General features: G+C 22.8%; 3 protein-coding genes across 4 annotated transcripts; 2 read left to right on the top strand and 1 right to left on the bottom strand.

Moving 5' to 3' along the window:
- Positions 1-2,331: 2,331 nt before the first annotated feature.
- On the top strand, positions 2,332-3,639 carry LOC105361137 (uncharacterized). Its single transcript, XM_011498244.1, has 3 exons — positions 2,332-2,472; positions 2,632-3,216; positions 3,313-3,639. Exons 1-3 carry the CDS (start codon positions 2,332-2,334, stop codon positions 3,481-3,483), a joined length of 897 nt encoding a protein of 298 aa, XP_011496546.1. The 3' UTR covers positions 3,484-3,639.
- Positions 3,640-4,725: 1,086 nt separating this feature from the next.
- On the bottom strand, positions 4,726-16,381 carry LOC105360945 (WD repeat-containing protein 20). 2 transcript variants are annotated; one of them, XM_011497983.1, is made up of 5 exons: positions 16,138-16,381; positions 14,542-14,875; positions 14,106-14,288; positions 11,983-13,383; positions 4,726-5,151 (listed from the first exon to the last, which is right to left on the bottom strand). In XM_011497983.1, the coding sequence occupies exons 2-5, from the start codon at positions 14,809-14,811 to the stop codon at positions 5,080-5,082; spliced, it is 1,926 nt and encodes a 641-aa protein (XP_011496285.1). In that variant the 5' UTR covers positions 14,812-14,875; positions 16,138-16,381; the 3' UTR covers positions 4,726-5,079. The 2 variants fall into 2 exon arrangements, with proteins under 2 accessions (XP_011496285.1, XP_011496284.1); XM_011497982.1 differs by lacking the exon at positions 4,726-5,151 and having other exon boundaries at positions 11,795-13,383.
- Positions 16,382-17,253: 872 nt separating this feature from the next.
- Positions 17,254-20,907, top strand: LOC105360946 (digestive organ expansion factor homolog). Its single transcript, XM_011497985.1, has 2 exons — positions 17,254-17,573; positions 18,529-20,907. Exon 2 carries the CDS (start codon positions 18,531-18,533, stop codon positions 20,838-20,840), a length of 2,310 nt encoding a protein of 769 aa, XP_011496287.1. The 5' UTR covers positions 17,254-17,573; positions 18,529-18,530; the 3' UTR covers positions 20,841-20,907.
- Positions 20,908-21,529: the final 622 nt, after the last annotated feature.

Raw genomic sequence — 21,529 nt, forward strand, 5'->3', positions numbered from 1 at the left:
AATGATGTTTTCATGAAATATTCATCTTTAGTTTATTTTATTATTATTTTAGAATGATAATACATAAAATAAAATTCATTAATAAATAATTGCAATGTATTTCTATTTTTTTTAATTAAACCACATATAATAATATTTGTTGCCAAATAATCGAATACATTAATTAATATATGTCAAACTTTCTAAATATTTCACATTGACGCAAGTTAAAAAAAATCATATTACCTTTCCATATTTCACAAATTGTTTAAATACATAAATATCTAATTGGGGCTAGAACTTTCGCCATTCTCATATATTTTCAATACATGTAGATAAATGTTTTTTAAGTAGTGAATTGTTTAAAATATAAAAATATCTGAAAAATTATTATATGTATGGAAATACCGTATGTCATACATTTTTGTATCATACTTTAGAATACTTTAAAGTATTTTGGTATTGAAAATGTAATTTTAACATTTTATTTTATTTTGTAAAAATTGTTTTTTACAAAACACATAGTTTGCTTTATCGAATGATTATTTCTATTTTTTATTACTTTTATATAGATGATATTTTGGTAATTATATTAATGATAAACACAATATATTTACTATCAAAACATTAATGATAAAATAGATATAGTTTATATATAATTTTAATAACATCTTTTTTACTTTTATAATTTAAAATTTTTTACATTTTCATCTTATTTATTTTTCCTACAAATCGATTAATTTTATTTAATACTACTTAATTAAAAATAAGTATTTATATATATATTCAAATCAATATATTCATATCATATAAATCATACATATTTAATGAATAAAAATTTTAATATTAAAACTCCAGCATTATATTTACATATATTTGTAATATGAATTTTTCTGTATTTATGTGTCGATTTCTTATGTGTAAAGTTTATGTATCATAATGTATATCATATATGTATGTTATATTATATATTATTTTATTTAATTATATAATATATATTATAATTTTATTATTAATGATGTTGAATGATATAAGTTGAATTGGAGATATTAATACAATAATTAAGAAAGATTAAAAAAAAATTATATTACCGAATATTATAAAAAATCATTTAACTTTTAATAATAAATATATATTATTTACATACATTCTAAATTTAATGTAAATGATAAATTTGTATAAAAATTTAGAATACTTTCATAATATTTATTGCTAGATTAAATAAATCTGTCTATATTTATAAAATGAAAACATTATAGTGGTACGTTTGAAATCATAATTGTGATCTTTTAAAAAGGAATTTATATAAATACCAAAAATTTAAAGAAGAATCTTTAGTAAATCTTGTTTGTAAAGTTATGAGTATTGAAACATAAAAATACGAACCACTGGACTATATCGTTAATTTCAAACTTTAATCATATATAATTTGTATGCATCTTATAACAGATCATAACAATATTATAAAATAATATTATTGAATATTCAGTATAATAAATTTATTTTAAATTTAATTAGTTTATACGTCGCTTTAATAGATTGAATTGTAATTAAATATATATAACTTTAAGATTTAATTTTAATTTAATTAGTAATATAAAATAGAAACATAATTTTATTTTCAATCTTAGCAAATTAAATTAATTAATTTATTACTGTATATTAACGAAATTGTATAATTTTATAGATTTATTAATTTTCCAAATTTATTATTAAATGTTTTTTTATTTTTTATTTAGAAAATACGACTTAAGAATCGTGATATTCAAAAGGATAATTAAATATATATTATATAATTAATGTTTTTAATTAACAAATATAAAATCGACAACGATAGAATATATTATATTTTCATGTTTTGTATGACTTTGCATTGAGGATGTTTGTCTCTTATCTGATGCATGCTGAGATATTAATATTTTCAATTTGTATTAAATATTATAACCTTTTGATTACTATTGCTGCTTTTTGACCGAGCATATTAAATTTTATGAGAACAATTTTTAAAATAAATTTTAAAGACATTAGAAAAATTATATTAAAAATTACCATTAAAATTTTTTATTAGAAAAATTTGAAAAAATTAAATTTCATAAAATGTATTATATACCTAATTTATTTTAAAAATTCGTTTAATAGGTTAAGTGTGATAGTTTATTCAATTAGGTTAAATTATAAATTGAAGTATTGTAATAGAAATAATACGTAACAGATAAATATGTAATTTAAATGTGTAATAGAATTAAAGAAAACTTTAGATTAATTATGTATAATACATATAGGAACTCATACAGATTAATATAACATTTTTTAAAATATATTCTATGTTAAGATATAATATATATTCATAACATGTCTATCATCACAGCATGCAAATTATTAAATCATTTAAATGAAACAGGAAATGAAGAATTTTATGTTGGTACTCAGTGGAGTGATTTACAAATTAAAATAATAATTGTAAGAGCTGATAATGCAGTTTTAGTGGGTGAGGTAAGATTTTCATTTAATGTTTATAAAATAATAATAAAAATTTCAAATATATTTGGATTTGCCTCATTTTTTAAAAACTAATTTTTTTATTTTTATATTAAAATACCTAATTTTGTATAATTAAAATTAAAATAAACTATAATAGTTTTTGCATTTTAGATTTTTTTATTAGAATTTAATAAATATGCAAGAGCATTCGAGAAGACATTGGAAGAATATTTAAAAGATACCGAAGATATTTTATCTGGAAAAAATGATGAAGTTCAATATTTTTTAGAAGATCAAAAATTTTATTGGAAAAAGAAAAGGTGGTATCTTGGACAAATAAATATTAAATTAGTTAATGAATTTGAATGTATGAAAGATTTTACTGTGCTTTTAATAGACCAGTACTCAAAATTAAAGAATTGTATAATTCAATTGCATAAAAATAATGAATATTTAAAAAACAATAATTCAAAATTAACAAGTAAATTGAATAAAATGATTCTTTTAAAAAATGAATTTGAAAAGAAATTGTATAAAAAATTTATCCTATTAATTAATACAAAAAAAGCGAAAATTGGAGAATTAAAAAGTAAATTAGATCAATTGAAAAAAAAAAACTGCATTTATGATGTAAAAACTGATGAAAGTGATAATGAATCCAATGCATTAAGTGATTTTACTAGTCATTCGAAGTTAATAGAAAAATCAATAAAAAAAAGATTACTTAATGAAGATTTTAAAAAACTTAATGAAAAACGGCAAAAATTTAAGAATACTTTGAATAATATAGATATTGATAATGAAAATATAATCCAGTCTATAAATGTAGATATTAAATCAATAATATCGAAGAGGAGTATGCAGTTAACGCCTAATCTTGGAGAAGACGAAGAAACACCAGATTTACTATTTGACGAAAGTGAATGTGAAGTGGAATTAAAATTTGAAGAAGAAAATCTTGAAGATGTGCGTAAACATGAAATCAGTATAATACAGGAAGATTCGGAAGAGGAAATGTTCTAAATGATCAAATATCCATTAGAGTCTATAATTAATGTAATATAATGATCTATTTTAAAGTAATGAAATATATAGCAAAGTTTAAAATTTTATTTAGTAACGAAATACTTATATTCATTTATAAATTAAGTTTTTGAACACGTATTTAGATACACAAAAGTTAGAGAATTAAAATATATGTATAAATAGTTTTTTAATAAAATAATATTTTTTAGTTTTAAATACATTTTAATTGAAGTCTATTTGAATAACTTTTTTAAATATAATAAATAAAAATGGAATTTATGAACTATAACTTTTGCAGAAGTATCTATTTCGTAAAAGTAAATGGTTTTCAATTTGTTGCAAAAGTTTGCAGTTCTCCAAATATTAATCTTTAGAACTACAATAAATATGAATCCTTATTACATTAATAGTAATGTAATTTTTCTTAAAACCTAATTAAAATGTACTACATTTTTATTATGGTCATTATTTATATAATTTTAAATGTTATAATAAACTGAATCAAGATACTTTGAATAATTAACTTTGTTATAAACAAAATAATTTTTTAATTTCTAGTTTTTGTGGATGCAATAATATATAATCAATTATTGATTGAAATTATAATATTTTACTGATAATCCAATTATTTGAAAAATAATTTGAATTATTTTTACAAATCTTTTTAAAAAAAGTTTATTCTCTTAAATATATAATACATATAAAGAATATGAATAAATAAAAATATAATTTATATAAGTCACGGTTAATGTGAATTTCTAAAATGTTGATCGTTTTATTTCAAAATGGTTTAGATAACAATTAATGATTTAGATAGGATCAACTGTAATGTATTTATTAAATTGTCAAGTTATTATAGTTGATATGACTTATATACCCTAACGCAAAGGTTATCACGCACAAATAGTTCACGGTTTGATCTTGTCGATAAAAAAGTATATCTATTCTAAGTGATTATACTCTAACAAATTTATAGATTTATACATATTTATTAAAAGATATTTTACAATATTAATTTTAATTTCATTAAAAATTAAAATTACAAATAAATGTGAAATTAAGTTAAAAATTTAAGAAATCCAATTATTGAATTCAGCGGGAAATTTAAAAGGTAAAGTATAGGAATCAACCAATTGTATTTTAATGATCTTTTAATACAAATACATTTTATTAAGTATAAACATTCGGCATGTTTATTAAAATGAAATAATGCATTTAAAGAACAATATAGAAACATTTTAGATTTTCTTTGAAATAGTTTTAATGAAAATTTCGTCATTTGCATTCATTCTTACATTAACTCCAGAAATATTATTTGATGGCTCGTTATACAAGCATTTAGAAGAAATCGTAACGTTGCTTTGTTAAGTTTTGTCAGTCTCGATAGGGCCATTTTGAATAAATCAAATAACTCGTTGTCACCATCTATTTCATTATATGTCTAGTGAAGTGGATTGAAATGATCACTCTTGTTTGATATTTATACAGATAAGTGATGATTTCCTTTTAATTGTACGAAGAACGTTTCATGACAATTTTCTACAATGTCATACTGGATTCTTGATATTCGACAGTTGAAAAGTTGGGCTGTCGTTACACTATGGTACTGCTACTTTCTGCTGGACTCATAACACGAAGGGCAGTACCAATTTGATTAATTCCAAACTGTTTTAAATAAAAATAAATTTGTTAAATTAAATACACACTCAAATATTATACAATGATAAAATTACTAATATTTGAACAAATTATGTTATTATTTTTTAAATTAAATTTAATATTAATATATACTTTAATTGAAATTTTGAATTTATAACTTTTTTAATTTTTAGAAAAACAATAACTATATAAAATTATATTACAAAGTTATATATATATTTTTTTTACAAATTTTGTATTTTGTTCTTCGTTAAATATGGTAAATATATTTGATACAGTTTATTTTATAAGTCATCAATATCAAATCAAGCAACAATGTTATTAAAAAAACATGTTTTAATTAAAAAATCATGTGTTCAAGATACCATTTAAAATTCACTGTTTAAAAATTCATAAAATGTTTTGTATCTCTTAAATGAATTTAATATTTATATAGTAATCAATAAAAGAACATTAAAAATGTCCATTATTAATATTAATAATGAACAACAATTTATAGTTTTTCAATAAAATTCAAAAAAATTGTTATTAAATCATCATATTGTTTATATATATTTTCAATTACTTTTAAGTTTAATATTTTTTTTATATTTTTCATGCAAAAATTAATTAAATGCTTATATTGTATATTGTACATACTATTTACATAATATTATTTCGTAATAATTTATTAATATAGCTACTGATCATCAGCTGCTGATATTCTTAGAAATAAAAAAGAGATATACGTACCATTATGAAATCAGACAGGTTTTCATCCAAAGAATCTTGTATTAGCCAAAGCAACTTCTATTTTTGATACAAATATGAGTGCCTCACTTAATTACATTTAAGCGCAAGCAAATTAACTTTATAATAATACCAATTATATAATTTTATAAAAATAAAATTATTTAGAAAAGTATATGTTTGTTTAAAGATACACGATCACAACATATATTAAAAAAAAATTTTTAATTCATACATACAAACAAAATGAAGATTGGAACAATTCTAAAGTTTTATACAGATTTATTATTAAATGAATTAATTATAAAAAACTAATAATACTACAAATATAAAGCAGAAGTAATAAACTTATGAAACGTACTTTATAAAGAACTCGAGCAGGAAGCAAGCAAAGTTTTTTTATCCACAGTATTACTTTATTTTACAACAAAGACAAGTAATCGCTATTAACAAAAGATTAATAATCTTATAATTATTTAAAAATTGTTGATTAATTATATGATTTATTAATTTTCTGTAATCGGTTAAACTAAAGTATTAACAGCGTATAGAGAAAAAAGGCATTAAGGGGCCTGCCCTATTACAAAACTTTATAGTATTCATTAACTTTAAATAAATAAAGGTATAATGTGTTCATATTTTACATTAACATTTTTAAAATATTTATTTTTTAGCGTACAATAATTTCGTTTAGTAAATTACATTTATACATAAAACTTTATTATTTGTTTATCCCTTCTATAATTAAATGCAAAAATAATTTAATAAAAATTCTAAATTAATTTTAAATACACATTAAAAATATGTATTTCTATGAAAATTTGAACTTATTTTAGTAATGTTTAAAAATAATTAAAATATATATCATGAAATATAAAATGAATTTAATTATATATATATATATATATATATAATGTAAAAAACTGCCTACTATTATTTGATATTCATTTCTAAGTTTTTTTGAATGGCACATTTAATTTTTACAATTTTCTTTTATTATAAAAGTAAAAATAATGTTTCAACTCAAAGCTAATAAAACTTGTACAGGATTACTTCAGCAGCAAAATAAAATACAAAGAATAGTAAATGGAATTGTCGTTTTAAATGATGCAAGACTTTATACAATATTTAATAAAAAGTACAGACGTTTTCTACTAGTAATTATGTACAAATTTTACTTATAGATACTAAACATAGCAATTTATTTTATTTTCAAATAAATTTGTTTTATTTATTCATGCCATATTTTCATTTAAATGATTATTTGATAAATTTGTTCAATACTACAAATAATTGGTCTAAGCATTTTGTAGATTTTAATTTTTTAAAATTAAACGATATAGTAAATATTAAAAAGAATAAAAATTAATATACAATGTATACACCATATTTTTTTCTTATATTCAGTAATTCAATTCCATTGATTCAAATTATTAATATAAATATTTTTCTTTTTTATTATTAATATAAATAATTGTTTAAAAAGAAAAACATATCTTATTAAATATTTTAAATCAATAATATACAAATTAAATTCAATTGATTACAATACTAAAGATATTTTTAAATAATTTTAAGCAAGTATGAAAGTATTTTACATTATCTAATTAAATATCCTCTTTGGTAAAGCACTATCATATCAATGTTAACATTGCACAGGAAAGAATTTGCGAATGTTTGGAATTTATTCATAATAGATTTTCTATTTCCAAAAGGAATTATGCATGTGTAGACAGTTTAATATTAGTAGTTCAAATCTCACTGGAATGAAAATTACACGATAGTTTGGTATTGACTATTAAAAGAAGTAGTGTTACTAGTGATAATATCATTTGATCGATTATATGGTTATTAATATGAAGTTTATGACATTCCTAGTAATACATTTAGTTTTTGAAGGTAATTTATGTAAATACACAGTTGATTATGGAATTAATTTCTCAATGATTTTGAATATGGAAATTAATTATTTTATTATTTGACCGAAGTACTGACATTCATTTAAATGCTATGTTATGGACGAAATATAATTATTTATGTAACATTAGCTATTATATATATACTTAATTGACGGCCTTTTTAAAAAATCAATAATTACATTTAAGTTAGATTAAGGGTACCGTGCATAGTTATTCTTAAGAAGTTTAACCAAGTTGAAAATAAGCTTACAGTAAAAATATTTTTAACATTTGCAAAGAAATATTAAATAAATTTCAAAAGCTGTGGAATAAATTAATTATTCATTCCTCCAAATTCCTTGAAAATCTACCAGTTTATTAATTAGATATATAAAATATTTGCATCTAAATATTATATTTTTTATATAAAATAAACATCAAATTTTCATGTGGCTAAATGATAAAATAAATATGATCTTGATTGATTTATTAGGTTTATAAAATCGTAATGAAGAAATATCTTTTAGTGACAGTATTGACTGAATAAAACGGCTATGCCTTCAGATTAATAAAAGTTAGATATTATATATAATATATATAATGTTAAACTATTTGTTTGTACAATGTACGTAATAATTATAACTATAGTTATTTATAATACATTCACGTACAGTATATACATTTGGAATAAAATTAATTTTAAAAACCTTTTTCTGTAAATATTATATATAAATAATGAATTTTAGTTTTTAAATAATAATTATTAAATAATAATAATAATAAAACACAATTGGAATTTGTAGATATTAAATAAGTTTAATGCTTATTTAATGGATATCATATATTATTCGATATTGATTAAAATATTATTTTTAACATTTTTATATTTAGAAATGAATATTTTCTACTATAAATTTTTAAATTATATTTATTATACTAAAATTATTATTTTTTTATTCGTTATATTTTTAATTCATTTCATTATATTAAAAGATTATTTGACTTAAATTAAATAATATTTTGTAAAGTAAAGCTCGTTCGAAAATTTTTGTCGAAATTTTGTTATAATTCAAAATTAATATATTAGAAACTATATTACGCGGCAGATAATATATTAACATTTTTTTGTTTTGAAATAAAAGTAATGTAAAATCTAAAATAATAAAATATATTAACAACGCAGTGTTAAGATTGAACGATAATTTATAATTTAATGTATAGATAATATATTAATATTTGCTAAACACTAGAATCGATGTAAATATATCAGTTGATTTACAATACTGTATTTTACGATAGATAAAACCAATATTTTTTATAATGTATTCAAATTGTATTGTTTTCTTTATTTAATTAATTGATTTATAACTTACTAAAAGGTATGTTATAATCTTTAGTACTATTATTTTTAAGGATACAAATATTAACATAATTTTTAACTATATTGAATTTAATAAAAATGAGTACAATATAACTATATTTAGTTAAAACGTTCTTATTTATGATGTTAGATCAGCTTTAAAGATAATAGGCAGTTTTTAATAACTCAATTATATACGTCAATACGCTAATTTATTATTGCTGAAATTAATGTGTTGAAGATTTTTTATTTTTAAACCTTAATACTTATTACTGTAATATAGAAGGGCAATACATGTAATGTAAATATTATTAGTTATTTTTATTAGTTTATAATTCTAGCACTATAGAAATCTAAGTAATACGAATACTTGAAAGTATTTAATAATATTTGTTATTTTAAATATTTAATATTTAAAACGTAAATTTTTTGGTAATCAATTCTTAAGAAAACTTTTAAAATGGGTTAATATTATTTGTAAATAAATTAATTAGATAAATGATGTAATACTGAGAATATGAATTTCTATGCACTAGAAAATGTTTAATTTGTTAGTTACTAACAATAGCTATTTAAGAAATATTTTATGTGAATGCAATTTATCAATGATGAAAAATCTATACATTGTGGAACTACTAAAAATCATTGCTGTGTAGCATCTTTAAGAAAATGAGGACTTTAAGTAAAAAAATTATGTTAATATTTTATCTTGATTCCAACAAACGTGGTATTTACATAAATAATTTCTATAAAATGAAAATAATAAAAAATACATGTATTAATCATTAGTTGCAATGTAGATTATCTAAAACATGTACAAATTACACATCATTATGTCGATTGATTAGATGATAGTATAGATACCACATTTGTTGATACAGTAACATTTATAAATAAATATTATATTTATCAATAATGTTATTATTGCAAAATTATTTGCAAAAATATGACGTGTTGAGTAGTGATTGCTATTCGATGAACAATATCTATTGTAGGAGAATAATAAAACTTAAGTTATTTGTAAATTTTTAAAACTTTCTAATTTTAAATTTATGAATTTTGAATTTACAAACCTAATCTTTAAATACATAAATAAATAAATATTTCTAATATTATATATATAGACAATATCAAATACTATTGATTACTATAAACTAAATAATCTAATCATAAAATCAATTTTTTGATTTACAGTTAATTTATATCTTACAATTTGAGCTTTAGTTGATATTTACGTATTTACGTATAAGCTCAATATTTTCTTATATAATAATGTAAAAATTTTTATAAATTTTGTTCTCTATGCAAAATAAGGTTACATTGATACTTAAGGTTGTTTTATATTCGACAAAAAGTCAGATAGGAAGAGTCGTAATAAAATCAGTTCTAATTTCAAACGCGTGTAGCATCAAATTTTCGTAACACTGTATTACTATTATGTCAAAAATGTTGCAAATTGTTTAATACATTGTAAACGAATTAAGTGAAAGGCTGCAGCTTAATATACAAACAGCTAGTTTAATATAATATTTGCCTATATTCGTTTATTTGGCTAATATATTATTAACAATCTGTGTAATAAGGATTAAGCCGAGTATAAACAATTATGAATAGTATCATTTTCAAATATAAATTCTTTAAATTTGTATACATACAGTTAATAGAAAGACCTTGTACATGGGCTATTGCAAGTACAACGTTTTATTGTGGATCTGCAATTTTTTTAAAATAATTGTATATTTAGGAATAGTAAAACAAAATTTACTATTGATCAAAATTAATAGAAAGTATAGACTTCAGACAGAATCATAAAGGTTGATTGTAACTACTTATAGAACTAATAATGGTTTTTATTGTTTAGTATTTTGTGGTATAACATAAAAGAAAAATGCTTATAGAAAATTTTAGACATTAAATAAAAATTTGCACCAGATAAAATTCTCTGTTATCTTTAAACACAGAAGCTAATAAAATATGCTAGTTTGAAATTTTGAAGATTAATTAAACAAGGCAGTTTGAGAAATGTGCAAAACATTTAAACACTGGTTTTTCCAAAGTTTTCAAGATTTGTATATAATGTTGTATTCAAGCAAATGAAGTCGAGTTTTATAAATGGTGAATAGCATCAATAAAGAATAAAAGCTGTACATTTTTCTTTAATAGTTTATTATTATATGGACTACCCTTTTGTAATTTTGTTATAGTGAGCCTCTAATTGTTCATCATGATAAATATTTATTCCGAGATGACTGTTTAACGAAATTTAACAATATTTACAATTATTTTTAATTCGTTTGATACTTATGAAAATTGTATCAGATGAGAGTATAAAATCTAAGTGCAGCAAAAATGAAAAGGATGATATTAACTACTCTTAAAAAACAATATTGGTTCAAAATTCAATTTTTTATTTTATCAGTATGTTGTGGTACGATCATTCCTTAAGGTCATAAATAAACTATGTTTCTTGTACTTATTGTTATTAAACAGTTATAGTAATAATGAAAAGTAAACGTTATATTAATAGTAAATGATTTTATAATAATAATAGTTAATCATATGAGTACTAATTATAATAATGAAAATAAAATATAAGATAAAGTATAAATATCAGAAAAATAGTGATAACAAGGAAAATATAGCATAAACAAATATAAAATATCTATTTCAAATTATTAAAAGCCGCTTTCTCTAATAGATACAATGAAGAAAAAAGTTCTACATTAGAAATTGGTAACAATAAAGGCTTACAATGCATCAGAGATCGTTGGGTCGTACTGATGTCACAGGGTAGGAGTGACTGTGATTATGTGGTCTGTGCAAAGTATTGCTTATGGTAAGTGGACCTACCATGTGACCTGGTCTTGCCCAAGTATATACGTATCCATCTTGACACGCCGTAACGAAACAATCTTCCCTAAATACTAATTCAGTCAGTCTCTCATGTGCTAATTTCTTGCACACTAATGGCTCGAGTACAGGGCACTCGTCAAACCTAGGGCACCAGGCAGTTCCTATTAATCTCATAGGATCATCCATCACAGAACTAACTTTTTTACTTGTACCTAAACTTGTACCGACACTATTAAAGTTACTTCCATTTGTACTACTTCCTGTTTTGTCTATACTATTATTTTGTAAGATAGTGCTATTTCCTGCTGCACCACTACTTCTTATGGTTAGGCTAAAGTTCCTCTTGTGATTATCACCTTTTCTCTCCCCAAAACCAAGTCCTCCTGCTAACCTTTGAGTCAGTGAGTTTACTGTTGATACAGCAACATTAGTACTTGTACTGTTGTTACTGTTGTCATTGTTACTACTAGTACTCTCTTTAAAATGAATGTTGTTAGAATTAATATGCTTACTGTTATTAGTATAATGCTTTGACATGGCACCATTACCACTACTAAAGGTCCCTGAAGAGGTAAATATACCAGAGCCTGTAGCAGAAATAGATGCTCTCTGCTTAGGGCATACTGATTGCCGAAGAACATCTTCTGTTATATCCCACAAACAAAGTTGTGTATCTTGGGAAACACTGCCTAATCTATAACACGTACCGCCAGATACTCTCAATTCAGAACTACATGAATTCCTATTTGAATGGATATTTTGTGACGTAGTTGATAATCTTTTGGCTTTTTCATGAATATGATTATGGTTATTGTGTGTTACAGACATTTCATCATCAGAGCCACTAAAATCAGGATCGTGTTCTCCATAGGATGTTGTGTAAGGATCAAAAGCCACAACACTAACCCAACTATGATGTCCCTGACCTCTAGCAACAACTCGCTTTTCATGAAAACTCCAAATTGTAACAAGATCATCCTCACCGCCAACAACAACGTACCTACCATCTGGTGACCAACATACACAAAGAAATCCACCAAAGTAACTTCTTGCTGAACCTGCTAGCTCCATAGTATCGTAATGAAAAACACGTAGAAATCCATCTTGAGATACAACTGCCAGATTAGTGCCATCCGGACTGAAAGCAAATTCATTTATACAACAGCCTTCAGCTCCGATAACCCATCGATATAATGGATTTCTAGTAGACTTGGTTTTACACGTATGAATGGCATAACCATCTCCAGATTTGAATGATTGATAATGCGGTGGAGTTGTCCCGCACATAAGTTCTTCATTATAAAGATATAGTTGACCTGAACTATGAGATACTAAAAATAAATTGCTTGAGCCAGGTACCCACTTTATACAGGTTACCTTTGTTTTATCTATTAGCCTCTAAAAAATAAAAAAAAGATATATTTTATTTATATAATTTTGTTCTTAATTTATTTTATTTATTTTTGCATATAAAGAACCCATTTTATAAATATACAAACAGAATATAAGAAATAATAAAAAATAGATACGCTTTATTTTATAAATAAATAAAAATAATTTGATAAAGTTGAAATTAATAAATTTAAAGAATATTTATATTTATAAATACTGAAATTCAAACAGTTAATTTTAGTTACATGATTAAATGTTAATTATATACAACATTTTATAACTGATTTATAAATATTTAAATATTTATAAAATAAAACATAAAATTTTAATTAAATGTGCAATACAGTAAAATTGTAATATTTTCTATGTAATATTCATATCATCATTAAAATTTATTTATTTTACAAAAAAAAATTAAACAAAATTTTTTAAAATAATATAAATTAAAATTTTTTTAAATATTAAATAATATTTAACAAATATTAAATAATATTTAAAAAAATATCAAAGATGATGTAATTCATTTTTTAATTTATAAAAATCTAATTACTATAAGATTTTGTTTAATTTTTTTTGTAAAATAAATAAATTTTAATTATCATATGAATATTACATAGAAAAAATTACATATAGTTATCAAATAAGTATTCAATCATAATTGATTTGTTAATGATTGGTATATGTATATAATATAGTTATAAAGTAAATTCCTTTCTAAGAAACTGTACCTCTTCATTATACAGTTTACTGAGTTCTTTTTTTATAGGATCTATTAGTTGGATTAACCCTGTTGAAAAACCAACTAATAATGGTGCACTTTCGACTGTTGTTGTTGTTTGATTAAAATTGTGACAAGTTGGATTAGTTCCCTTATACAATTTTTTATCTACTGGTTTATTTAAATCTACAGCCTAAAATTAACAACACAATTAATGTATTAAAATCAAAATTTAAATATATATAATTACAAGTAATATTATTTATAAATTATTTTTAAAACATTATTTAAATTTAAAATATTTAATGAATAAAGTATAAATAATAAATAATCAATTAATATGGGAATCTATTAATTATAGAAAATCTAACATAAATAAATTTCGTTTTACAATTTTGGAATTGGAAATAAAAATTAAAAATGCATAAATAAAAGGAGAAAAATACCTTTTTAACACCTCTGTAGACATAAACATACAATTCTTTCCCAAAATTAAAACACATTCGGTCGCCGAGTCCCTGTATACCAGTGGGATCAGTAGGATCGGGTAGCGTAACAAATGAGACCCTGACAGAGGCGCTTCCCTGGCTATTGGTATATCCTACCCGATTTGGCCTAGAATACTCCGACAGGGTCATGAGTTTATATGTCCCTTCTCGTGTAATAAATTGTGTTTTCAAATCATCTTTCCCTCCGCTATCAAGCTGTACAGCCATCTTTCTATAACTAACAGTACAATGGAGGAGTGCATCAGATACACTCCAGTCTCGGTAAAAGTACCTAAAAATTCATCAACAAAATATATTATATTACACACTGTTTATCTGTATTCATATTCAGAAATAGTTTACAACTAAATTAAATTTAATATTTTAGATTTGATTTTATAATCAAATTCAAATTTCAATATTTAAATTACGATATAATTTACTAAAGAAAATCAATTAATTTATTATTAATCATTCTTTATTTTGTATTTAAAATATGAAAAATTTTATAAAACTTACGTATAATAAAAATAATAACATATTTAGATAAATATTCACGAATCATAATTTATAATTATTTTATAAAAGTTATAATGCTTTAAAAAAATGAATTATATACTATCATTTTAATATACAATTTAATTCCTTTCATTAGTTACAAACTTTATTATTAATACAAAATTTTTTATTTATAACAATTACTTAATTTATACTAAGTCTTTTTATTATTAAGCTTTTACAATTTTATAATAATGATTGTCATAAAAATTATTCATATAACAGCGACAATAAATAAATTACAATATTTTTAATTTAAAAATAAAAAAATGTTAGCCTTATATATTTAATTTTAAATATATATATGATTAAATAAAAATTAAGAAAACTATTTATTAATTTACAACTAATGTTAATAGGTGTATAAATTCATTTTATTTTTTGCTTTAAAAATATAATTTTTAAAATCTGATATTTAAATATGAAATTGTTTTCTTTATAACTTAAAACAAAGTTGTAGCTGAAGCTTTATTATTAACATGTATTTACTTATATACTGAATAATAATTAACTTAAAACTTGTTAATTGCTTTAAATAGTTCTAATAAGCAATTCTAAAAGATTTTTTATGACTATTTTCTTAATTCAGAGTCTAATACTTATTTTAATATAACCTAATTTCTTCATAGTTAAAATTAAGTATCTAAAAAATGTTTATCTTTAATAAAAATAAAAGAGTATTATTTATTATAATGAAATTTTATTCTTCTAAAGCAGAAAAAAGTTACAAGAAAATCACCAACAACATTAATTTTGATTTAGTACTATTTTCGTCAATAAATCGATATTGTTACTGATACGTAATCAGTAAAATTGTTTACGTACAAAAAGGCAATACAACGTTTGAGAACTTAAAGTAATTTTTGTTAGCTCAGATATTCTTTTGCATATGGGAAGTAGATATATGGATGTTTTTATTCCAACCTTCTATCGTAGGAGAAAAAATAATAAAAATTGAAAACGTAACCGGAAAAGAATTAGGCAAACATTTCTTACACTCGTATATTAAAGATGTAAACAGGGCAATTGCAATCCGTATCGTAAGACCGATTGCTGTTTCAGTTTTTTTATAGAATAGCTATCGTCGTGGCCTTGTCTGGAAATTCGGCGTCGCAATCACAATCATGTCAAGCTGAACGATTAATTTCCAGGACGTTACAGTCGTTGTTGTCACTTACTTGGCGAGTAATGATACATTTGTAAAAAGCTACTTGATACAATTTTAACAGTTTACTGCCGGCGTCTTCTTTCTTCGGTGACCCTCTTGCTTTCCTTTGGTTGGCTGAGTTCAGAGCAACTTTAAAATATTTTTTAGCAGTACGACTTAATATGAGTAATGACAATTTTAATGTTAAGAGTGAAATGTTGTGGTAGAGGATTGAAGAATTGTTGCTTATGCAGCAGTCGTCGCCGATGATTTGGCTTTTGCAGCGATGTCGCGGGGCTGCTGCGCCGCGCACGCACCTATGCATGTATGATTGTCGCGGGTGCGGGTGATGGGTTTGTGTTTTATCGTGAGAGTGATTGCAATGACAGGGTTCACGATGTAGTGAACAATAGGTCGGCCAGCGAACTGATTGACCGATAGCCAATGCAGAGCTGGATGAAGGATAGGAAAGTGTAGAGAGAAGGAGCAATAAATTGGTGGCACACGTTGACGTTTTATCCACTGTACAGAACACGCATAGGAAACTCCAGTATTGTTTTACAAATTCGTTCACGATTGTTCCAACACGAATCGAATAATGCAAAGCTAACCGTGTACGGAGTGTATTGTCATTGCGGACGACGAGAATAAAAATAAACTATCGCCTTTTAACAGAGAAAATGTTATAGGCATTGATGTTCACAATTACATGCGCGTAAGAAGCAAAAAGCGCTTAAGTAACACTTGTATTGCTTCTGCTTTTTCTGCTCCTATCATTGTTTATCCCTCCTTTCTTTCGATCTCTCTCTCTCTCTCTCTCTCTCTCTCTCTCTCTCACTGTCTCATTACAATCTCTTACACTCCTTCAATTGAATTATTTGAAGATCGTCTTGTTATTTCTAGCCTTTTCGTTTTCTGTGTTATCTTTTTTTGTGTTATGTTGTTTTCTATCTTTTCGTATTTTTTGTTTTACATTACATCTATCTTTATTATTATATCTATTATTTTTACATGTTTATGCAGATAGCCAAATAGCCCTGTGTGATATACGTACATGTTTAATTTAGCGCTTACCATTGCCCAATACGCACACGTGCATTAGATTACGCGAATTCTGTGAATATGCGTATGCATACAATCTATGGGAGGTGGGAATGAAGATGGGGCCAACGTTTATATTCACTTATTAAAAAGTTATATGATTAGGTGCATTAAACACACTATATTATAGCGTAGTACGTTGTTTTGCATCGATGCGCACGCAACGGATCATCATATTAAAAAAGTATGAACTGATGTAAACGTATTTCCAAGGGCTTATATCATTGATTAAATAGCTTAGTATATATTTTTATATCAAGTTTTATTAATTGTAACTGGTGTAGAAGTTCCTTGAAAAGTGATCGATATATAAGTGGTTGTTTACTGTTTAATATTTATTTAAAGTAGTTATTTTTAATAAAACTTCAAGATTTTGTTTTTTCTATTTTTAATCTGAATCTTTTTTAATTTATTTCTTACCATACATTTAAACGTATAATACAAGATTTATGCATTATAATAATTATAGTACGTATATTTACAGATGAGTAATAATTAATATTATAATAACAATTTCTAATTGATCATATTCAAATCTATTATATTGTTTTATTTCATTTTTATTATTTTAGTTTTGTTTAAGATTCTATATATTCACTTTTACAAATATTTTTAAGTTTTATCAATTTATTTGAAAATTCTTGCAAAATGAAATATATTTTTGTAAAATTAATTGTAAATTAAAAAATAAATTATTTAGTTTTATTATTTTAAATTAATTTTTTTTAAATAAATTTTTAACAATATTACTATAAATCAATGATTTCAACTATCAAATATTTTAAAGAAGAAACATTGAATATTTTAAGAAAAAAATAGGATAACAAAGAGTAATCATAACTTGAAGCAATGGCATAAAATGAGCGTATTATGATTTACAATTTAATTTATAAATGTAATAAAATATTTAATCAGTGGTTTATTCACCTCGTATGTGTTAAATCTTTTTGCGCGTGAAGCACAAATGATTTGCGCATGCTTACATTGCTTCACTCTGCACATGTGCTTAGATTTTCGTATACATTACTTGCACTCCAATTTAACCTTACTGACTATATTCTTTATAAAAATTATACAAATAATAACAATTATTTATATTAATAATTAATAACTATTTATATATGATGATTTTTAATTAGATATGACGGGTAAAAAAAAATCTAAACAATTTCGGAAGAAATTGATAACAAAATCAAAACCAAAAAATAAATTTAACTATAGATCAGCAGTTTATATTAAAGAAAGAGAAATAAAGAATAAGGAAATAGAAAATCGCAGAAAAAGAATTGAAGAGTATAAAAGAAAACAAGAAGATTACGATGATAGTTCGGAAGAAGAAAATCCTTTGAATGATCTTTTAAAAACATTTAATGTTAAAAATGATATTCAGATAATTGATTCTGATTCTGAAAGTAAAACAGATGATGAAGAATTTATACAAGAAGATATAAATAAAAAAGAAATTGAAATAGGTGACGAATATGAGGATAGTATAAATAGCAATAATGAATCAGATACAGAAGTGAGCGATCAAGATAAATTTAAAGCAGCTGATAACAAGCCCTTGGATAGTGAAGAAATTTATATGCATATAGATGAAAAAAATGAAGAAGATGAAGAAACAGTTAAGGAATATGCTGGTAATGTAAATGATCCATTTACAATACATTTTCAAAATGATCTTGATAATGAACTTTATCAAGTTGTGAGTAGTTTACCAGTTTATGTAAAAATGGGAAATTTAAATTGGCCAAATTTAGGAAATATTATTTATCAGATACCTAAAGTAGATGAAATATTAAACGAGCCACTTAATAAAAAATCAAGAAATTCAATATTAGAGAATAAATCTTATGCAAAATATGGCAAAGTACCTAGTTTAATTAATAAAATAGATTGGAATAAATTATATATAAAATCTTTAATTCAAGGTAATATCAGTAAAGCTAATTATAATCATATTAAAGACAATTTACATAAAAATTCAAGCCCATTAACCAATTTTCAAAAGGAACTATTGTCAATTATAAATAATTATCAAGATTTATTATATTTTGGAAGAACTTTTAATAATGAATCACAGATAAGGTTTGTATATTGTTTACATATAATTAATCATGTTTTAAAAACTAGAACAAAAGTACTTCATCATAATGCAAAAATTAAAAAAGCAAAATTAATGAGTGTAAGTGATATACCTGAAGAATATAGGGATCAAGGATTAGTTAGGCCAAAAATTTTAATTCTGGTACCTTTTAGATATTCTTGTTTAAAAATAGTTGAATTGCTTATTTCAATTTTTATTGTTGAAGAAAAAGGAGAGTCTGTAATAAACAAAAATAGATTTATGAAAGATTTTGGAAGTAATGAAATTATAATGCCTAAAAAAAATCCAAAACCAGAGGATTATGAGCAAACATTTACAGGAAATATTGATGATACATTTAAAATTGGTATATCCATCACAAAAAAAGCTTTGAAATTATACTCAGATTTTTATTCCTCTGATATAATAATTGCATCAGTATTGGGAATGAGAATGACAATTGGAGCAGAAGGAGAGGAAGAAAGGGATTATGATTTTCTTGCATCTATCGAACTTTTAATTATTGATCAAATAGAGTTGTTTTTAATGCAAAACTGGGATCACCTCCTTCATATTTTTAATCATTTACATTTGCAGCCAAAAAAAGCTCATGATACAGATTTTTCACGAGTACGTAGTTGGTGTATTAATGGATGGAGTAAATATTATAGACAGACATTAATTTTTTCTGCAGTACAATTACCTGAAATTCATGGTATTTTTAATAAATTCTGCTATAATTATGCAGGAAAATTGAAAGTAATGAATCCTATATCAACAGGTTCTATTGTTCAAGTTGTTGTTCAAGTTCCACAAGTTTTTCAAAGATTTAATGTTAGTGATCATACAAAATTTATTGAAGCAAGATTTGAATTTTTTACTACAAAAGTCTTATCACAATTTAAAGATAGTATAATGAATCATACATTAATTTTCGTACCATCATATTTTGATTATGTGAAACTCCGAAATTATTTTAGAAAAGAAGAAATCAGTTTTGTACAAATTTGTGAGTATTCGCGACTTGCAAAAATTGCAAGAGCCAGAGATATGTTCTTTCATAGCGATGCTCATTTTCTTTTATATACAGAACGTTTCCATTTTTTTCGCAGAATAAGGATTAAAGGAATTAGACATATTATTTTTTATGCACCTCCTGTATTTTCTCATTTTTACAGTGAAATGTGTAATTTTATGCAAGAAGCTTATCAAAATCAGAAAGCTGGTTCATCTAGTAATATGACTGTAACAACAATTTATTGTAAATATGATGTGTTGCCACTTTCTGCCATAGTTGGCAGTGAAAGAGCAAATAAAATGATTAGTTCTAATAAAACAGTTCACATGATAATGACTGAAATTTAGAATTATAAAAATATTTAATTAATAAATTTATTTGTGAATTAACCCTTGTTTTTACTTATAAGTATAGTAGTATCACAATAATATAACTTTTTTTTGAACAGCTTAAATCTTGAAATAATATATAACTATAATTTTAATGAATAAACAATAATAAAAGTTTTTTATATAATTTTTATCGAAAATATATTTACTTGTTTTGAAGTATACTTTATCTTTTGAAATTTTATTTAGTAGTAATAGTTTAGAAGTAAGTTTTTTTAAATTATTGGTGATATTTAAATTGAAATAATATATACAGGATTTATAAATGAATTCTATGAATTAAAACAAATATTTTAATATTAGGTAAAATATAAATAGTATTTCTTAAAATACAGTATAACAGCATTGGGAAAGAGATGGATAATAACAAGTTGATAATTTTTAATCAATTAAATCACATAATTTGCCTTTAACTTAAAAAAAATTTTTATTACTATATAAACATTAATTTTATATTTTGTTTATAAAATATATTTTTATACTTTATTTTATAAAAAAAAATATTTCTATTATTAAATTTTTATATAATATATAATCATGAAAGTAATAAAAAGCTTTGTTGTTAAAAAACGAAAACGAAGACAATTATATAAACTATAGTTATTTTATTGATTCGAATGAAAAATAATTTGCTTTAGTGGGCAATG

This window comes from Ceratosolen solmsi, unplaced genomic scaffold, assembly GCF_000503995.2.
Source record: "Ceratosolen solmsi marchali unplaced genomic scaffold, CerSol_1.0 scaffold14, whole genome shotgun sequence".
NCBI classification, from domain to species: Eukaryota; Metazoa; Arthropoda; class Insecta; order Hymenoptera; family Agaonidae; genus Ceratosolen; species Ceratosolen solmsi.

Coding starts and splice junctions, on each gene's coding strand:
- LOC105361137 (XM_011498244.1), top strand. CDS start 2,332: ATGTCTATCATCACAGCATGCAAATTATTAAATCATTTAAATGAAACA. Junction 2,473..2,631: donor ATGCAGTTTTAGTGGGTGAG/GTAAGATTTTCA, acceptor TTTGCATTTTAG/ATTTTTTTATTAGAATTTAA. Junction 3,217..3,312: donor TTAAAAAACTTAATGAAAAA/CGGCAAAAATTT, acceptor ATAATATCGAAG/AGGAGTATGCAGTTAACGCC.
- LOC105360945 (XM_011497982.1), bottom strand. CDS start 14,811: ATGGCTGTACAGCTTGATAGCGGAGGGAAAGATGATTTGAAAACACAA. Junction 14,289..14,541: donor TCTACAGAGGTGTTAAAAAG/GTATTTTTCTCC, acceptor TGTTAATTTTAG/GCTGTAGATTTAAATAAACC. Junction 13,384..14,105: donor GTAAACTGTATAATGAAGAG/GTACAGTTTCTT, acceptor TTTATTTTTTAG/AGGCTAATAGATAAAACAAA.
- LOC105360946 (XM_011497985.1), top strand. CDS start 18,531: ATGACGGGTAAAAAAAAATCTAAACAATTTCGGAAGAAATTGATAACA.